This window comes from Amphichorda felina (genome assembly GCF_050947745.1).
Source record: "Amphichorda felina strain 45539 chromosome Unknown scaffold_4, whole genome shotgun sequence".
NCBI classification, from domain to species: Eukaryota; Fungi; Ascomycota; class Sordariomycetes; order Hypocreales; family Bionectriaceae; genus Amphichorda; species Amphichorda felina.
Genome location: NW_028145046.1, coordinates 2,764,084 through 2,783,582, shown reverse-complemented (window position 1 = coordinate 2,783,582; position 19,499 = coordinate 2,764,084). Strand labels below are relative to the sequence as shown.

At 53.5% G+C, this 19,499-nt stretch overlaps 5 protein-coding genes across 5 annotated transcripts; 3 read left to right on the top strand and 2 right to left on the bottom strand.

Moving 5' to 3' along the window:
* Positions 1 to 650: 650 nt before the first annotated feature.
* On the top strand, positions 651 to 1,581 carry ACO1O0_004658 (uncharacterized protein; the record flags this gene model as incomplete). The annotated part of the gene is made up of 2 exons (XM_083194097.1): positions 651 to 857; positions 1,426 to 1,581. The coding sequence occupies 2 exons, from the start codon at positions 651 to 653 to the stop codon at positions 1,579 to 1,581; spliced, it is 363 nt and encodes a 120-aa protein (XP_083051045.1).
* A 3,841-nt stretch (positions 1,582 to 5,422) lies between these two features.
* ACO1O0_004657 (uncharacterized protein) lies at positions 5,423 to 6,056 on the top strand (the record flags this gene model as incomplete). Its single annotated transcript, XM_083194096.1, has 3 exons — positions 5,423 to 5,427; positions 5,450 to 5,873; positions 6,036 to 6,056. The coding sequence occupies 3 exons, from the start codon at positions 5,423 to 5,425 to the stop codon at positions 6,054 to 6,056; spliced, it is 450 nt and encodes a 149-aa protein (XP_083051044.1).
* A 2,833-nt stretch (positions 6,057 to 8,889) lies between these two features.
* On the bottom strand, positions 8,890 to 10,846 carry ACO1O0_004656 (uncharacterized protein; the record flags this gene model as incomplete). The annotated part of the gene is made up of 2 exons (XM_083194095.1): positions 8,890 to 10,645; positions 10,710 to 10,846. 2 exons carry the CDS (start codon positions 10,844 to 10,846, stop codon positions 8,890 to 8,892), a joined length of 1,893 nt encoding a protein of 630 aa, XP_083051043.1.
* A 615-nt stretch (positions 10,847 to 11,461) lies between these two features.
* ACO1O0_004655 (major facilitator superfamily domain-containing protein) lies at positions 11,462 to 13,197 on the bottom strand (the record flags this gene model as incomplete). Its single annotated transcript, XM_083194094.1, has 4 exons — positions 11,462 to 11,754; positions 11,807 to 12,008; positions 12,074 to 12,521; positions 12,572 to 13,197. 4 exons carry the CDS (start codon positions 13,195 to 13,197, stop codon positions 11,462 to 11,464), a joined length of 1,569 nt encoding a protein of 522 aa, XP_083051042.1.
* Positions 13,198 to 13,879: 682 nt separating this feature from the next.
* Positions 13,880 to 18,434, top strand: ACO1O0_004654 (P-loop containing nucleoside triphosphate hydrolase protein; the record flags this gene model as incomplete). Its single annotated transcript, XM_083194093.1, has 4 exons — positions 13,880 to 14,080; positions 14,142 to 17,578; positions 17,638 to 17,724; positions 17,801 to 18,434. 4 exons carry the CDS (start codon positions 13,880 to 13,882, stop codon positions 18,432 to 18,434), a joined length of 4,359 nt encoding a protein of 1,452 aa, XP_083051041.1.
* Positions 18,435 to 19,499: the final 1,065 nt, after the last annotated feature.

Sequence of the window (19,499 nt, the reverse complement as noted above, 5' to 3'; positions counted from 1 at the left end):
CCTTTTATAATAAGTAGTGTTATACCATTCCTTGTTCTAAATGAGCTCCCAGACACAACTTTATGGTAATATCCCCGCTCCGTGAAAAACCCCTAAGGTTGTGAAAATCGAAAAAAACGACATGGACGCATGGGCGTTGGGTTCTCCTGGGAGGGAGCCGTAACTGTTACAGACAGACTAGAAAATTGTATTTTGTGTTCGTCCCTGCACACAGTTGGCCATTTTCATCTTCCTGTCTTTTGCCGTCATCCCTCGCATTGCCATCGCGGCCGCTGTCCCGTCGAAGCTTTCATCATGCGGAGCGAGTATATCCCCATGACACGGAGTGGGCGCGATGTGCCCAATTCCATCGCCGTACTATGGGCCCTCTTTGCTAAAAGTCATCACAGACCTCATCATCTTTGTCATGCTGATCCCGACCGCCTGGCGGCTGAATATGCGTTTGACTGAGAGAATCACCGTCATATCCTGCTTTATCCTTGGACTCGCGTACGCTAAGACCTCATGCTTCTCCTCTATGACTTTGGGGGAAATTGATTTTTAACTGTGTTTCATGTTCTAGATGTTGCGTCATTGGGTGCGTACGATTTTGGTAGATCTCCTCCGTCAACCTGATTGGGAATCTTATGGGCACATCACTCACTAGCTTCATGTTCTGCACGGTCGAGCTCATGCTGACGGGCCTCTGTATTAACATTCCAATGCTCCAGTCCTTCTACCTACTATACAGAGCCGAGTACAAGAACTCGCAGCTCAGTGGGACCCCTAGCCAGGAATCGTCGAGCCGGCCACGGGAGGGACAGCAGGTGCCCCCACTGCAACCAAACCGGGGCGACTACTCGGCTTGGATAGAGCTGGTATGTATTCTTTTTTCCTATCTATCTTGATCCTTCTCTCCCATGTGACCGTCCCTAGGACATTTAATGCAACTGACCCTCCGTGGCTGGAGAAAAGACAAAGATAACGAAGCAACCAGCAACGATGCCGACTCCGAGAGAAAGCTTACGAGAACTCCGCCATCACATGAGATCCATATCTCGAACCTGTGAGTTGCTACGAGGGAGTGAGGGTTGGATATATATACGTCGCAGATCCGGAAAGCCAGCCCGCGGATGCTATTATTACAGAGGACGTTTTGTAGACTCTCCTAAGATAAAGAACAGCAACTCGAATTTATTTCGCAGCATGCTATGGCCTATATAGTACAGCCATTCCTAAGTAGAGTATATTAGGTCTTGTGTAAATAGAGAAGCCTCTATAATAATAAAATATATATATCACAAAGTCTAATTATTATCTAGAAATGTTTATATATCTATATATATATACATACTTTCAACCATAACATAGAGTAGTATTTTTCTTCAATTAAAAGCTTGCTATCCGCCTATCAGAGCTCATAATTTTGTATGAACCGCTGCCAAGGGCCCAGCCAAGGTCAAGAGTGCGCCCAAGGCCAAGGCTAGACCCAAGGCCAAAGCCCTATCCCCCGTTGAGAAGGATGACGACGACGACGACGACGACGACGACGAGAATGAAGAAGACGAGGACGATGTTGAGGATGCCGCCGGGACTGGGTAGCTTGGTGCCGTTGCCAAGGAGGCTGATCCCCTCCCGGAAAACGAGGAGACCGTCTCGCCTTTGGACGACGAGATCCGACCGGCCGACTCGACCAGCAACCCCACTGAACCCGAGGAGTTTACCCCCGCGCCCCCCGATGAGGACGGGCACCCCTATGCCCAGGTTAGCCTTTCGATGCCAGGTCGTTGCCTATGCCCCCTATTAACGTCCTCTAGCCCGCTACGATGCTTGATGGTAACCGCCTAAATCTCCAAAAACTCTCCTCGTGCTGGGGGATTCGTGTGTTATTCGTCGTACCAACGACGGGGTTAGGGAGCCCTATACTAAAGAGCCGGAGGAGTCTGGAGGTGGTCGGCCCTTCCTGCTGTCCGAGGACTCGCGGTGCTACCTTGCCCGGGCTAACTATAATCTGAGCCATGCTTTCTCCAACGTCGAGACACACCTCTTCTGGTTTTCCACTATACCGCCCGCAAAATAACAGTGCGCAAGCGAATATATAATACCACCTCCTCGGCTGCAGCCACTTTGGCTTATTGAAGTAATTGAAATATCTACTGGCAAAGGCCCTACTAGAGCTACCTTTGACTCTGTGCGCTGCCTCTACCTCTACCTCTATACTCTGCCTCTGACTCCGAGCGCTGTTCCAAATGCCAAACTATGCTACATGCACATAAGGCTGGTATTATAAAAATACTAATAGCTAAGCGGGTGTCAGGTGTGGTTGAAGAGGGTACCCACGTGACCACCGGCTGGTTACATTGAACTTACAACCGCCACAACACTAGTCCTAATTCACACTCTTCTCGCGCGTCGGTACATGTACACTGGACTCCAAGCCCGCGGCCCCGGGGACTGGGGACACTAGTCCTCAAGCGCGCAACCGGCTCCGGCACCGGAAGCCCGACATAGAAAAGATCCTCCTGCCCTATCCGAAAAACGCCACTGATCGGGTGACCGCGCCACGCAGTTCAGCGTTGAAGTACTATGTATGAAGATGACGTCCGGCACCGCCATTCCGTCACGTAGATCTCCTTCGCCATCCAAGGCAAGTCGCTCATACCTCGATTTATTAGCTATGCTGTACCTGGATGTTTGTACGAGTAATAAATCGGGACGAGTTCCTTTATTTTTACCCTGTGTTTTAAGACAATAACATATATCTGGCTTCTATAACCCCATTTGTCCCCCCGGACCATATCTCTGCTGCTCAGAGTCTCCTGTGGCTCCGCTCGTGACGCTGAACTAGTAGGGACACAAACCAGCCGTAGTACCTGCTATATGTGTATAGTATCCAGTCTCTTCGTATGTAGTGATATTCTTCATGGCTCCATGTCCCATGCTGCCCCCCGCCTTTTGCATGCCCTCCTGCCCTTGACTCCCCCAAGCGCCCGTTCGCCACCGACTTTCAAAAACACTAGCTGTTGCTGTTCGTATTGTTATGCGGTATGTACAGGGTATTCGGCATGTCTCAGCATCAACACCCAATAGTCCCTGGGGTCCAGATGCGGCCAACCAATGACCTTCCTAATAGAGAGAGACAGGGTATGTGCCACGCAATGCCCATGCCTCTTCTGCCAAATGGCCTGCCGCTGTTCCGATTTACGGGCCTGCCCAGGCTCCTCAAGGCAAGGCAATGCGGGGTTGATGTTAGAGCATCGAAATCACCGGCTTCGAGGTGGTATTACAGAGCCTTGATCGGACTTGATCGCCGTGTTCTGTCCTGAATGCCCGCGGGTGCCGGTGGCCTTGCGCCGGGCCAAGTTGCGCCAACACTGCCAAGCACACATGCATGTACGTAGGTATGTATAATGTATGTCTTGACAGGCGCCGCATGGCTGACTGTGCGTCAACGAATCTTAACCATGCTGACTACGTACGGAGTAGTGACTACACTACATGTGCTACCTACTATTTGTACTGGAGAATTGCCTATACATGGATAGGTGAGTGCTCGTACATGTACCACCATAAAGCAGGACGCAATGTGACTGGAGGACATATTTGCCGTACTAATTCGCTACCATATAAACCTGCAGCTTTGGCACCCCTATGGCTTCACTCGGTTACCTTATCATCTGGCCAGCGTTGGCGCTAGAGCTTCCGTGACCCTGTGTTCCCGGGGCTAAAAAACAAAAGATCGGGACGGCCGTGTTAATAACGCCTAGGTGCCCATCTGTACCTATCGCCAAGTCAAATTATGGGGTGCCAAGGTCACAGGCTGAGCGAGTTCTTGCGCTACTATTCCGTACTAAGACGAGTGCTAGTGCTTCTAGCCCATGTGGGCTCTGATAAAGGCGGGCGCAGCCGCGCATAAAGGGGGCGCTTGTCCAGACAGGCTGGCATGGTTGCTCATGGATTGAGGATCTGCCCCATGCATGATGCAACACTTTCCTCAATAGTTTCGATCTTTTGCGCCGTCCCATACATGTCTCTATTGGCAAAGTTATTATCCCGCATGTACTATCCCCATGACCCTGGCTAATGGCCAAGCGCCCTGACTTCACACGTTGGCCTTGAAGGCTTCGGGGGTTCCGGGACATACGTGCCTTCGTCTGCTCCATGACATTGGCCCTACACTAATTATGTAACTAGTATGTGCCCCTCTGTGACGTCGGATGCTTCGAGTCCGTGTTTCCTCTCAGTACCTAGGTGCCTTAGGTAATAGGTTGCTTATGTGGATAATCCTCCGCCCCATAGTGAACTTCTGCCAGTAGCGCCTATCGCAAGGGGTCGCCTGTCCCTGAAGGATTGGAATATCAAAACATGATACGGATACGGATCTTATGAACGCGTCGCGCGGGGTCTTCTAGCTTCCCAGCGGGTGGGGGACGAAGCCGGGTGAACTGGGATAGGTACGATGTAATGCATGGACAGCGCCGCATGTCCATACTTGATAGCACCAAGCTCCACGGGGCAGGGCATGGATGATGGTTGTAGAATATATCCGGACTGTGGTAAATAATAGAGCCCCATCCCATAATACGACCCAGGCGCCACTCTCCACTACTCCAGGAGCCAAATACGCAGCCTGTCAGCCTCACTACTACCCAACCTACCATAGCGGGACCATCTACTAGTACACTCTATACTCGCAATCAGTCGGCAATGGATGATTCATCGCTTCAGCTACTCTCCCCGCCGATAGCCGCGGGTGAGGATCCGACACTACGGTCACTGATAGAGTCCGCCGACAGAAGAAAGATGCAAAACCGCGCCGCCCAGAGGAAACATCGTCGGTTGCCCCCCGAGCCCGCTTGGAATTCGGGTTGATTCTGACCATGCTGGAGCACAGGGGATAAGCTAAAGCGGCGGATCAAAGACCTGGAAGCTCAGCTGGCCTCAGTTGGGCCGGCATTCCAACAACCATCTTCGTCTTCGGAGACCCGAGGCCCCTCCTACGACCTCACGCCACATCAGACCCCCACAGATGAGCCGACAGAGCAGGAGGCAATATCTCCTTTCAACGAAATGGAGGATTTTGCCGTAATTGATGGTCACTCCTTCTGGTACACTCACAAACACTGCCCCGCGCCTGGCTTCTCACTGCCCCCTGGTTCGCATACCCAAACCTCCCGAAACATTAAGACGCCGCCATCTGACATGTGGACAGCAGCACAATGCGTAGCAGATAATAGTAAGACTATTTTCTACCATGAATAGCCATGACGCTGACAATTTGGAAAGGTTCATCGCAGCCTAAAGCGCCCAATACAAAGGCTTCTAGTCCGATGGATCGAGCCCCTACGGCCCACATGTCCAGACCGTCCATGGAGACGGTGCGCAGGCTTAGCACACCCAGGCATATGGATGTAGGAGAAGCAAATGAGCTGTCACTGCCGAAATGCGGTTCAGAAAGCTCGAATCATAGCCATCAAACCGAGATTTCAAATCAGCTTCCTGAGCCGCGGAGGATGGAGGACAAAGTTGCTCATGTTGTCAAGAGTGCCAAGGAAGTTGGCTTCCAAGACCTCGACTCCATGGTCGCCGAGTACTACACAGGCACATTCGACGTCATGTCTCAGGCACACGAGTGGCAGCGCAAAAGTCGAAGCCGAGCACTGGGTCCCCTCTTGCACGCCATCGCCACCAGCGCCAAGGAATGGTCTGAATACGAGTGCCAGGGATACCGGGGGGAGACGTTCAAGGCAGCCGAGCAACTATATCGGTCTGAGCTGCAGAATGCCATAGACAATGGCGTCCTGCTGTCTCTGACGGAGCTGGACCAGAACAAGCTGCTCGGACAGACGCCGAGGGAGGCCCTGAATGCCGAGAAGGGCACGCTGGAGTCACAGGTGAGTGCATTCAATTCGAATTCCCATCCCAATTGTAGTATCGTATATCTAATAGGCCTATCGACGTAGTTACCGAATTTGTGGACATTTCTATTAGAACTGTCTCAATGCGACTCGCCAGAATCCTTCCGCGCGTTGCTCCAATATTTCACCTTGCACTAGGAAGATTTTGTTTTCCAATAGCCATAACATATATATTTCGGTTTGGTGTTGTATGTATTATTTTGGGGAGTTTTGCCAATGGATTCATTTCAGATTCAGCTGCTCTCACCAAGCATCTGCGCTCTGCTATTGCGCCTTTAGAGCCGGAGACGCTCCTGCATACGAGTTGTGCGCGTACATGTATTCAGGTGACCTTAAACAGGAAATTCATTCTTGAACGCGTCCAGAATATTTAATTCATTTGGCCTATTTTCTATAGAAAGCAAAAAGCCGCCCATAGAGACCCTATTCTAGGATTACTTTTGCCCCCTTGGTGTCGGCTGTTATTTTCCATCTGACATTCTGGACACTAACTCTGCCACATGCGCATTAAGATCATAATATTATAAGGGTTGTGTAGAGATCTTCTCCAAGTACCCTAGCCACCGGCTACTTAGCCGCATAGCTGTCGAGCGATAATACGAGGACACGTACTTGGTTTATATCCGCCCGACCTTACCTCTGTTGAATTTCCCATCCAAGAGTCAGCAATAGCCTCTAGCGATGCTTCATACTTATTGTGCTAGGGCATCACAAAAGCATAATTGCCTTATGATCCCCAGTTTCACTTTACCCAAACCGGCCAGCGTTTCTGGGTGCTGTCATGTCGAAGGTGTGCATTGGCGCTGCACGCCGGGCCACTTGGGGACCCTTCCAAGAGTGCCATATTGTGGGATCCATTGGAACTTTGTCGAATAGGGGCTGGAACTGATCTGGATCCGCTGCCCAGCTGTTGACAGTCGCTCACGATGCTTTGCTTACTCTTGATCAAAGCGGGCCCAGCGCAACATCTCGTGCTCTAGATGATCTTGTCGCTCATGTACTATCGGGCCCGCTATCCGATCATGGATCACATCCCGACGAGCTCTCTCCCTCTCAATGATCTCGAGAGTGAAAGCATTATCAGAGGTCACTGTAGAGGTTAGCCACAATAGAGCCCAGGAAAAACAGTTCAGTGAATAACTTCATGTAATAGCACCCTGGGCCATTATTCCTCGTTTGTTCTGGTGAATGACCCTTAAGCGGCACCGCCACCATGCCACGTCAACCTCCAGTCACCTTGACTGCATGTGTCTTGTCGTCTGCCTTGTTCAAGGCTGATTGTCATGCAATAGGTTCACTTAAATCTGACCGCTACATTGCCCTCGCAAGTTAAAATATGGATTGTCGTGATTAGTTCATGATAATGACTATGCCAGACGAAGACCTCGAACACAAATCGCTGGACAGCGGATATGCTGGGGCGGCCGCATGACTCGCCAGGGATCCTGACTCCGAGTCGTTTGTCTTCAGGAAGTTCGACACACTGGCCGTGCTGAATTTACTTTATATGCAAAGCGAGATACTAGGGCCTGAGACAGAGAATCCAAGAGATGCGCGTGACTACTCTGAATAGCTATGATATGGATCTAAAAGGTGTAGCTAGCACTTGGGAGACGCTGCTGCAACAGTGCCAACCAAGTGACGAGTTCAGGCAGGATAGCAAGGAAAGAATGGATATTATTCTGAACTAAAGAAGAAAAGCTGAAAAATGTCGTGAGTATCAAGGGGCCTAAATTAATGGTATAATTGCTGAGTGGCATCTATTTAGATGAAGCTTTGTTGTGCAGGGCCAGATAGCAGACCTCAAGCGTCCTGAAGGCCAGGTGATAGAGACCGTGAAACACTTCTTCGAGGGGCCGTATCATATACATGGAAGCGAAGCCAAGACCCTATTTGAAGAGGAATTCACCGACTTTTTTAATGATCTAGTGGCACTGAAAGCCTCTCGCGAGACTGAAATACTGTCCAAATTCCTGAGACGTCACTGGCGCGGCAAGGTGGAGTTACCCTCTCACCTACCCGAGGCATTGACTGACATTTGCCTAGGACGAAATAGCTCGGGACGGCGTAGGTGGTCGCTTCAATCGCTTCGAGGAAGCGTCGATTTCCAGAACCATCAGTGTCGTGACCTCCATAGTCGCCCCCATCCTCCTCACACTACAATCGTGGGGCTCTAACGTTACTTTATTTAGAGCCAAGTAGTTAGGCTGTATATGATTTCTAGCTTTGCAACAGCATTCGCCGGCAGCCTAGCGCTTATCACAAGCGCAAGACGCGTCGAGATATTTGATGCTACAGCTGCGTGAGTTTCTATCTTTTTCGCTGACGAATTTGGTACGTGATGCCAACTCTCCTAGATACTCTGCTGTTCTTGTCGTATTTGTTAGCAATGAAGACCTGTCTACGAGCTGAAATACATTAACCACAGACCTGCGTCCTAAACTCCAATTTTGTGTGCGCTCCCCTAATAAACCCCCTAGGGGCTCCCTGTGGCTAGTGTCGACTATATTTGGCATAGACTCGCGGTTTCAACTCAAAATACACTATACGTTCTAGTGTCATGTCTGGATCGAATTTTAAAACTAGAACTCGTCCTAGGAGGAATTGGAATGACGGTTGGGTCCGCACGTTCTATATGTACGGGTCATTTCTAGGACCCGTACGCGTAGTTGACGGTAGTATCATGCACAGTAGCAGGATACTCCTGTTGTAGAGCGGATCTGTCGTCATGAGATTACGCTCACCTGCGAGAACCCCCAAGTCAAATAGGGTGCGTCGGTGGTACCAGCAGGGCGAGATTCGGGGAGCATTAATACAGGATAGATGGAAAACATCGGCGCGGCCGTAATTTGGATATATCTTATTTGTAGCCACCGCTAAAAACCCAAAACAGTCAAACACAGTAATAACTTGACATATAACCCCTTTCGCTAATGTGAAATCCCATCCTCCACCGAGAGGAACCTTGCGCCCTAGAAATCAACTAGATACCCTACTCGGCGATCTTGGGATCCTTGGCGATGTGGATGCAGATGCCGTGACGGGTGTCGACGCCGTCGTCAGAGACCTCAGGGGCCTGAACCTCTGCAGTCTTGGGGTCCTTGGCGATCTGAATGCAGATGCCATGGCGAGTGTTGATGCCCTCGTCATCAGAAGCCTCGGGGGTCAGAGGGCCGACCTCATCGGCGGTCTTGGGGTCCTTAGCAATCTGGATGCAGATCCCGTGGCGGGTGTTGACACCCTCATCATCAGAGGTCTCAGGGGTCAGAGCAGGGACCTCCTCCACCTTAGGGTCCTTAGCAATCTGGATGCAGATGCCATGACGAGTGTTGATACCCTCGTCATCAGAGGCCTCAGGGGTCAGAGCAGGGACCTCGTCAGAGGCCTTGGGATCCTTGGCAATTTGGATGCAGATACCGTGAAGAGTGTTGACGCCGTCGTCAGAGGCCTGGGGAGCCTGGACCTCCTCCGCCTTAGGGTCCTTGGCGATCTGGATGCAGATGCCATGGCGGGTATTTACGCCATCATCAGAGGCCTCAGGAACCTGAATCTCATCGGCTGTCTTCGGATCTTTAGCAATTTGAATGCAAATTCCGTGACGGGTGTTGACACCGTCGTCAGAAGCCTCGGGAGCATGTACCTCCTCCGTCTTGGGGTCCTTGGCGATCTGGATGCAGATGCCATGGCGGGTATTTACGCCATCGTCAGAGGCCTGGGGAACCTGAACCTCTTCCTCAGTTTTCGGATCCTTAGCAATCTGGATGCAGATACCGTGGCGAGTGTTAACGCCCTCATCTTCGACAGTCTCAGGGGCCTGAACCTCCTCCATCTCAGGGTCCTTGGCAATCTGGATGCAGATTCCGTGGCGAGTATTGACGCCGTCTTCATCAACAGTTTCGGGAGTCTGAGCTTCATCGGCGGTCTTGGGGTCCTTAGCAATCTGGATGCAGATACCGTGACGGGTGTTGACTCCGTCGTCAGTGGCCTCAGGGGCCTGGACCTCTTCGGTTTTGGGATCCTTCGCAATCTGGATGCAGATGCCATGGCGAGTGTTAACTCCCTCCTCATCTACAGTCTCGGGAGCCTGAGGCTCCTCCGTCTTGGGGTCCTTGGCGATCTGGATGCAGATGCCGTGACGGGTGTCAACACCCTCCTCATCAGCAGCCTCGGGAACCTGGACCTCCTCAGTCTTAGGGTCCTGGGCGATCTGGATGCAGATTCCGTGACGAGTGTTGACACCCTCCTCCGCCTCGCCCGCCTTCTTGCTGAAGCTCCACGCAGCGGAGAAGGCCTCGTACGCCTGCGGGCCAATGACCCTGTTGCCCTTCATGCCGACCGAGGGGATGATAATGCTGCTGCGGCCGTAGGTGATCTCCATGGTCTCGCCCTCCCTGTCCATCTCCTCGCGGCGCTCCACCAGGTTGATGCCCAGGACGTCATCGAGCCCCGTCTGCTTGAGCGTAGCGACAAGCTCGGTGACGAAGGCGGCGGGGAAGACAGGGCGCTCGACGGTAGGCACCTCGCGCTTGGGCACAAACTTGAACTCGGTGGGCTTGAGCTCGCCGTCAAAGACGCGCCACGTGTGGGGGAGGACGGAGCCGCCGGTGATCTCCTCGGCGTCGCCAACGACCCAGGGAGAGGAGACGGGTCCGAGCTCGACAATCTTCTCGTTGGGGGCAAGGTCGTAGTGGCGGTGGAGGAGGCCGACACCGAAGACCTTGTGGACACCGTGCTTCATGAAGACATCCCTGTCATGAGGTGGTCAGCTTTGGGATATTGGAACGCGGCGAGTGTCAAACTGGGTAATAGTACCTGACTTTGGACTTCATGTGCTCCATGCCACCCAGCTCCTGCAACCGCTTGGCGGACACATCAATGTCGGGCATGGCATCGACGGCGCGGTGGTCGTACGGCGCCGGCGTGTAGGTCTGAACTGCTGCTGCGGCCATGTTGATGTTTCAAGAAAGTTTCTCTTGGTTGGTAGAATTTGAAGTTGAAGTCCTAGTGATCCCGAGTAGATCGAGTGGGTTGAGCTCTCGAAGATCAACCCCTCGTTCTGATACCCAATACTTATACTTTCTAGTATACTATGATCTGCGACACTGCAGGTAGCCAGGACTCCCAAACTCGAAGTTCCAAGTCCCTTGTTAGCGTGCAATATGATCTTAGCTGCCGAAAATGGATTACAAAAGCCCATATAGTCTGGATAAGACCTCTTGGCGTGCCTTAGACGATACATCTATCTGCATGTGCTAGGTGTTAGCTCATGACTCAGATGACATTGCAGATAGGCTGGGGGGGGGGGGGGGGTAATATGACTATGCACCTACGAGCCACTGCACCAATCGCATTGCGGCATCTTCCCCAAAACGGAGCAAGTTTGTGCTGGCAAGATTTCTAGTTTATAGTGCTGGTGCAAACTTTCTAGTCAGAGAAAGTAGCATTTGCGAGAATTGATGTTGCGAAAAATGTGAGCTTGCAGGAGAGTCCCGAGGGGTTTCTGACTCGCACAAAGCTCTTGTATCCATTGTTATGCTTTTTCAACCAGATCTCTTGTCTAGTGTCTATTCTTGGTCTACAACCTGAGAGCCAGCACTCATGCAGGTGAATAACAGAACTGCGGCCATACCGTAGAATGCTGCAGCGATGAAAAAGGGCAACGACACGGCCATGCCGCCAATGTTCAACCCAGCCGAAAAGGATAGTCCTAGGAGGGGGGATGCACCGATTGTGGCCACACCACCAAAGACCGTCATGGCTGTGAATAAAAGGGACAAGTGGTCTTTGGGCACAAGCGAGGTGAGGAGAGACCTCAAAGCAGCGGAGTATCCATTGCCAAAGGTGTATACCACGAAGGCTGCAGCGGGTCAGTCTTGACACCCAAGGAATATTTGGGGCTACAAACTTACCCGCGATGAAGACGGGCGCTGAGGGCGCGAAACCCATCCACAGTGCTCCGGCAGTTAAAAAGAGGAGCGAACCTCTAGCCAGCGCCAGGTTTGCGGCTGAAGCATGCTTCTTTCTCTTTAGAAGCCACTTGCCGGCCTGTGGTAATACGAGAGCAAACAGGGGCATTTGCGCTGCAGCTTGGATGGACAGCAGGAACGCAGTCTGGGAATTGTCAGCCGTCAAGTTAAAGGAGAAACTCGGCGGAAAAATGCAGGCCAGAGTCTTACTTTTGCGAGAGGCCATCCAAATCTGACGGACATGTACTGCAAGATGAGCCCCAGCATCGGACGACCCATTGCGGCGACAATCAGAGCCAAGAGGCCAGCAATCAAACTAATTTGCGAACCCAAAGCGCCCACTCCATGTCTGACCTTGTGTGACAGCTGTGATGAGGCCCAGACTATCTTGCCCTTCAGTGATGTTGGGTTAGGATCCTCCGCAGCCCCGTCTCTGTCGTCAGTTGGGTATCGCGCTTCCTCAGCATCGTCTTGACCTGCTTTGGATGGCTTCGCTTCCCTGATGAGGCCGAGAGCTACAAAGGCGAGGGCCTCGAGTGGCACGGCAGCGAGAAACGCAAAATGCGGCCCTGCTAGCTCCATGAGACCTGAACCCAGAGGGGGTGCAATGAACTCAGTTACGAGCATAACGACCTGAATCCAGAGAAAAGCCTGAGTGCTATACGCGACAGTTAGCCTAGGTTGGACGTTGCTCGAGGCAATACGAACCGTTCATTCTCGTGAATGGTTGCCGCAATGATGGCCATGATCATGGGGCTAATGACCGTGGACCCGCCACCAAGCACCAAGAAGGCGGGAGCGGCATAGATGGCTCGTATAGGAAAGACTTTGTAGAAGTACATGACTGAAAATGCCCACAGATCCCTCAACACGAAGCCAGCAAGACTCAGAGCGGCCACGAATCTGCGCCCCCTCATGTCGGCCAAAACACCGTATGGGATAGCTAGGATTAAGCCCGGAATGCCCTCAATCATGTCTAGCATCCCCCTCATGCGGGCGAGGGATGCCTGGATCTCCGGGATCTTGCAGAGACTCTCGGGGACATTGCCATCGTGATCAATGGCGCCGGGGTCGGAGATGGAGTAGTAGTCGCGGCACAGGCCCAGCTCGAGCATGCGCAGTTTGGGGACCTCACTCATGAAGTTGGGGACGTCGACCAGCAGGACGAAGAGCCCGCAGGCGTACATGGTGGCCCATTTCGCAAAGTGCCGCTGCCACGCCGACCAGGCGCGGGAGGCAGTGCTGTCGCAGGATTTGTTGGGCGGCGATGAATCGGCGGCCGAGGGGGCCAGAAGCGGCGTTGCCTCTGTGACTTGATGCTCGACGTTGGCCATGGCTCGGCTCCCGTGACAGGATTCAGTTGCAGTGCGTGAGTAGAGTCTGGCAGCCCGCAGCCCTAGGAAGCATGCAGCCAGCCTGTGCACCTTCAATTTCAAGCTCTCGCCATTGGTTCGGATCAATCAACGGCGGCGTGAGGGTAAGTTGTGTCAGGTTGTCAGCCTTTGTCAGAAAAGTGGTGTTGTTTCCCATTCTGTCCCACAGGTGGTCGCTCCTTCCTCCTACGGCCACGCTTGGCATACCTAGCTCTTGCTTTAGTAATATTAGTACTGGTACTTACGCGTGGGGAAACCATATAGCCTGTGCATCTGCATCATGCATCATCCTTCTCACACCTAGTACATGGTGCTAGTACTAGTACATATTCCAAAGGGTCCTTGCAGCTGGGCTCTATCGCTGGTTCTCCCTCCCAGTCATCCCACTCGCCAAGACACCCATCCAACCACTCAACCATGGGTGCAGCTTGGTCACCGCTGCATGGCCATTGCCCAATGCCTGAGCCTGGCTGCGTTTGGCTGCGTTTGGCTGGCCTGACCTCTTCCTGCTGTGGCCCGGCCACGCGTTCCACCTTGTCAGGTTTCATCGAATCTGTCGACTGTCGACAGCGTGAGGCCGCAGTGGCAGCCATCAATGCCAATAATCACCCCTTGTTTGCATAGTATCAGGCTGTAGGCAATAATGGCCTGTCTCAACGACAACTCGATAGGACCCACCGTCCATGGCTGTCGCAATGACTTTGACTTCACCGTCGCCTTCGAAAACGTCGTCCTCGCCATCGTCCCCTCTGCCGCATTCCTCGTGCTGGGCCTTCACCGAGTCCTGACACTCAGCAGTCAGCAGCCTATTGTCCGAGGCGTTGCATTGCAGTGGGCCAAGCTGGTAATTGCCATTCATTCCCCATCTCATCTCAAACTATGGTCCTGATCCGAATGGTGGTCAGGTCTTTGCCGCTTCCTACAGCGCACTCAGTCTGACCCTTGTGATACTCACCCACAACTCCTCAATTGATTCTTACAATGCGGGCTCCTCCCTGGCTGCAGTCTCGCTTGGCTTGGTTGCAGCTGTATTGTTGGCGCCTCTCTCGTGGATGGAACATTCGCGATCACCGCGCCCTTCTATACTCATTGTTGCCTACCTTGTCATCACGGTACTCTTCGATGTCGCCCGCATACGTACAGCATGGCTACTGGCAATCTCCGAGGAGAAGCCTACATATACCCACGCACGGGTCGGGACCTCAATGGTCGCCTTGAAGGCCATCATGATACTGACCGAGTCGCGTCGAAAGACTGCATGGCTCGTATGGGACTTGAAACAGCACAGTCCCGAGGAAACGAGCGGCGTCTTGGGCCTCGGGGTCTATTACTGGCTGCACAGGCTATTCATGAGCGGCTACCGAGTGATCCTGTCCCTGGAGAGCCTCTACCCCCTCGATAGAGCCCTCAAGGCGGATATCATGAAGGATAAGCTGGCTAAGCAGCTGCAGAATACGTCGTGGAGAGGCCGGAAACGGGGCCTGGCGAAATTGTTGCTTCGCACACTGGCTGGCCAGCTGCTGCCGCCCATCGCTCCTCGCGCAGTCCTACTTGCCGCCAGCATGTGCCAACCATTGCTAATCCAGGCTCTCCTGGGCTTTTTGCAACACGAGGACATGGACAAGTATCAGAACCACGGCTATGGGCTCATCGGTGCCACAGCTCTAACGTACGGGACCATTGCGCTCTCGACAGCCCTGTACTGGTATTTCCATGAGCGTCTTGTCATCATGGTACGCAGCTGTCTCGTCTCGGCCATATACGAGAAGACAACCGAGCTGCAACTGTCTGCCTCAGCTGATGCTGGGGCAATAACTCTGATGAGCAGCGACGTGGACCGTGTCATGGCGGGCATCCTCGATATACACGAGTATTGGGCAAATCCCATTCAGATTGGCCTGTCCTGCTGGCTTCTGGAGCGGCAGCTAGGAGCTGCCTTTGCCGCACCATTGGTAGTGGTGGCGCTCTCAGCCCTGGGGGCTTTCTTCTTGGGCAAATTGCTAGGTCCACGCCAACGGGCCTGGATGGAGGCCATCGAGAAGCGAGTCGGCGTCACTGCCAATGCCATCACCCAGATGAAGCTCGTCAAAATGTCCGGAATGACGGAGCCTGTCAAGACGTACATTCAAAAACTGCGGCTGAGTGAGCTCAAGGTTGGAGGCCGCTGGCGCATGCTCCTCGTGGCGTCTGCCACCATCTCACAGGTTCCGATGATGATTTCCCCTGTTATCACATTCGCCGTCGCATCCAAGACGCTGGATACCACATCCATTTTTGTGTCGATATCCTACCTTACACTTCTTGCCTCCCCCCTGATGGTCCTCTTCCAAAAGATACCGCAGTTACTCGCTGCGCTGACCTGCCTTGACCGAATCCAAACGTTCTTGGAGCGCGATATCAGGACGGAGTTCCGTGATCTCCATAGAGGTACGGAATCCCACAGCACCATCCTTGCCGAAGATGAGGAAATAAAAATGGAGATGATCGGGGGAAAGGACTCGCCTCGCATTACCATCCGAGGTGGCAACTTCGGGTGGAACGAGCACACGGATCTTCTCAATGATGTCGACATGACTATCCCAGCATGCCGCCTTACCGCAATTGCCGGCCCCGTGGCCAGCGGGAAAACTACACTCTGCAAGGCCATCTTGGGCGAGGTCCCCTTTTCCAACGGCTCTGTGACCGTGCTGGGATGCAGCAAGATCGGCTACTGTGACCAACAGCCCTTCTTGACCAACGCCTCGATCCGTGATAATATTGTAGGTCACGGCCAATTTGATGGCAAGAGATACAGTGCTGCTATAAGTGCCACAATGTTGGACCATGACTTTGCTACCCTCCCGCATGGTGACAGCACCGTTATTGGAAGTGGTGGCATAGCCCTGAGTGGTGGACAACGGCAGCGTCTGTCCATAGCGAGAGCCCTCTACCTCGTTGGTACGGACCTCCTGATTTTCGACGACGTTCTCAGCGGCCTAGATGCCACGACAGAAGAGCACGTGTTTCGGCACGTATTCGGTCCAGAGGGGATGCTTCCCAGACGCCGCGCAACAGTGATATTATGTACGCACAAACCCCGACACTTGGAGTCTGCCGATCATATCATCAGACTCGGTGACAACGGAAGCGTAACTGAAGAGAAGCCGACGGCGAGTTCTAGAAATAGCAAGTCCGAGATGGAACCGCAGCCAGGCGAGCCTGAGACACCATCCGCGACGGCGACGCCCAAGCTACATGCATCGCCGGCAACAGCCATACCGGCAGAGGATGGAGGAGAGTCCCGGAAGGTGGGCGACATGAAGATTTACAGCTACTATTTGAAAACTGCCGGCCTTATTCCGCTCCTTGCTTTTTTCTTTGCCGGCGCATGCGACGGCGTCTTCACCAACTTTCCCCGAGTATGGCTTACATTCTGGTCGGACGATGCCGCGCGCACGCAGGAGGGCCTGGAGCGGGTCCACTCGCAAGCGTACTACATTGGCATCTACGGATTGCTTCAGATCGTGGGCCTCGCATCGTTTTTTGTGGCAGTTGTACTTGTTCTTGGTCCTGTGATCCGAGTCAGCGGGTCGGTGCTGCACCAGCGGGCGCTGGACACCGTCGTCAACGCAACCCTGACGCTCTTCACGACAACAGACACGGGGGTCATAACCAACTACTTCTCCCAGGACATGACCCTCATTGACGGGGAGCTTCCCATGGCGCTGGTGAATCTCGTGTTGGACATCTTTGGCGTCATTGTCATGGCCGCCGTCATCGCCTCGTCGTCTCCCTGGCTTGCCCTCACATACCCAGCCATGATAGCCATACTATGGGTCATACAGCACTTTTATCTCCGTACCTCACGGCAACTCCGTCTCCTAGACCTCGAGGCCAAGAGCCCGCTTTATTCGCATTTCCTCGACACGCTCAGGGGCATTGCAACCATTCGGGCCTTTGGGTGGACCGAGGCGAACATCAAGCATAACCTGGTACTGCTTGACCGGTCGCAGCAACCAAAATACTTGCTATCCATGGTGCAGAGATGGCTCTTTCTCATGCTCAACCTCGTCGTTACCGTGATAGCCACGGTACTTGTCTCCCTCATGACCCAGCTCGGCGCCAGCTCGAGTCTTTCAGGCGCGTCGCTCGTCACGCTTATGACGCTGAGCCAGTCCCTGGCGGACATTGTGCGGTTCTATGCGGTGATGGAGACGTCGATTGGGGCCGTCACCCGGCTGAGGGACTTTGTGGCTCGTACTGAGACGGAAAAGACGCCGCAGGAACAGGAAAGTGTCCAACCGGAAGGACGGTGGCCCTCGGAGGGCAGCATAGAGATCAGTGGCGTCTGGGCCTCTTATGGGTGGGTTCCCTACACGGACAGGAATTTTCCATGTTTGGCTGCTAACCTTGATGGCACAGAGACGTCGAGCAAGACTTTGCTCTTCGCGGAATCGACATCTCGGTCCGGCCAGGTGAGAGAATAGCACTATGCGGTCGCACAGGAAGGTAAGTGGAAGCGTACAAATCTCAGGCATTGCGTACGTACTTGAGAAAGCACCAAGTCTAACTCAATCCCCTGCAGTGGCAAATCTTCGATTATCCTTTTGCTTCTAGGATTACTTGATCCTGTGCCGCAACAACAAGGTGCAGAGCAAGGCACCGTCTCCATCGACGGCATAACTCTGTCTTCAATCGACCGCCAAAAGCTTCGGCAGCAACTCATCACCATACCCCAAGACGCGGTCTTCCTACCCGCCGGGAGCACCGTCGCCCAGAACCTCGATCCGGCAGGGACAGCCACCCCAGAGCAGTGCCAGGCGGTGCTGACGGACTTGGGCCTTTGGGAAATGGCGCAGCTCCAGGGCGGACTGAACGGCATCCTGACCGAGTCGTCGCTCAGCCACGGCCAGAGGCAGATCTTCAGCCTTGCCCGCGGTGTCCTGAAGCGCAGGACCACGGGCGGCGCGGTGCTCCTCCTGGACGAGTTCACCAGCTCGGTGGATGTCGACACGGAGCGGACCATGCTGGCGGCTGTGGAGAGGGAGTTCTCTGGCTGCACGGTCGTCATGGTGGCTCACCGGCTGGATATGGTTGCCGAGTTTTGTGATCGCGTCCTCGTCATAAATCGGGGCAGCGTTGTTGAGGATGGCGATCCCCGGCTCCTGCGTCGGATGGAGGATACATGGTTTGCAGCGCTGCTACGAGCCACCTCGTGAAGGGCAAGCTAGTATGTCAAATTGACGGTGTTGTAAACTGTGGGCGGGTCCGTAGCCCGGAGGCTAGAGACAAGAGATAGCATGGAGGGCATCTGGCAACCCCTCGGAAAAGTATCTCTCGGAGGCCTTTCTACATTAAGATTCCAACCCCACAAGCCGAACGGGCCGGAGGCCGCCATACTGGAGACGACAAGAGGGGAATAGTAGCGGGGGCGCAGACTCGTAGCCTGTAGGATGATTCACATGAATCCCATCGCATCTTGTAACCGAGATGGGGTAGCTCACCGTCTCTGCCATGAGGGCATTTCGTCCGCCTCGCTCCTACAAAGGATCCAGAGTCAAGGGCCGACGATGGAGCCTTGTCGTCGGTCGATAGGGGCCCCTCATCCGAAATACCACGTCTTGGCGGGGGGTGAGATGCAGCTCGGAACCGGTCAGATGTGGGAGAAAATGGGGGATTCAAGACAAGGCTGGTTCTAGATTTCTGCAGCATGTAATCTGTATGTAGGTCATCTTACCAACCCCCAGCCTACAGCCTTCTCCTGCAGGGTCTGCCACTCCGCCTTTTCTCTGCGAGAGGGCCTGGGGAAATACAACGCCTTGCAAATGGTTGCCTTGATTGTAGGGGGAAGTGGCAATAAGATGTCCCAATGTGATTGAGTTCTCGAATACCGCATGGTCTTGCTTTATCATCCCAAGCACGGCTCATACATACATGTGCTAATTGTCCCACCCACGCCAAGTTTGTTTTTTATTTTATTTTTTGCCCGCAATACAATGCAGGCCACAAGGAACACCCAACACACCTCGTGAGTCGTCGGCCCCTCGGCGTCCAGGGGTTAACTCGGGAATATGCACGGCATGCATGGCGTTCGAGGCGGCAAGAATCTGCGAATCTCCCCGCCAGCGGATGGCCACCCGGATCAGCCAAGCCGCATGCATCATCAAGGGGTCGCACAAACCGCCACCGTTGCATCGACGCAGAATGTAAGTAAGTAAGCCGCAGGACCCCCCATCATATGATGAGCTGGGCAGGGGGCGGGTAGCGAGGCGGGTAGGGAAAAC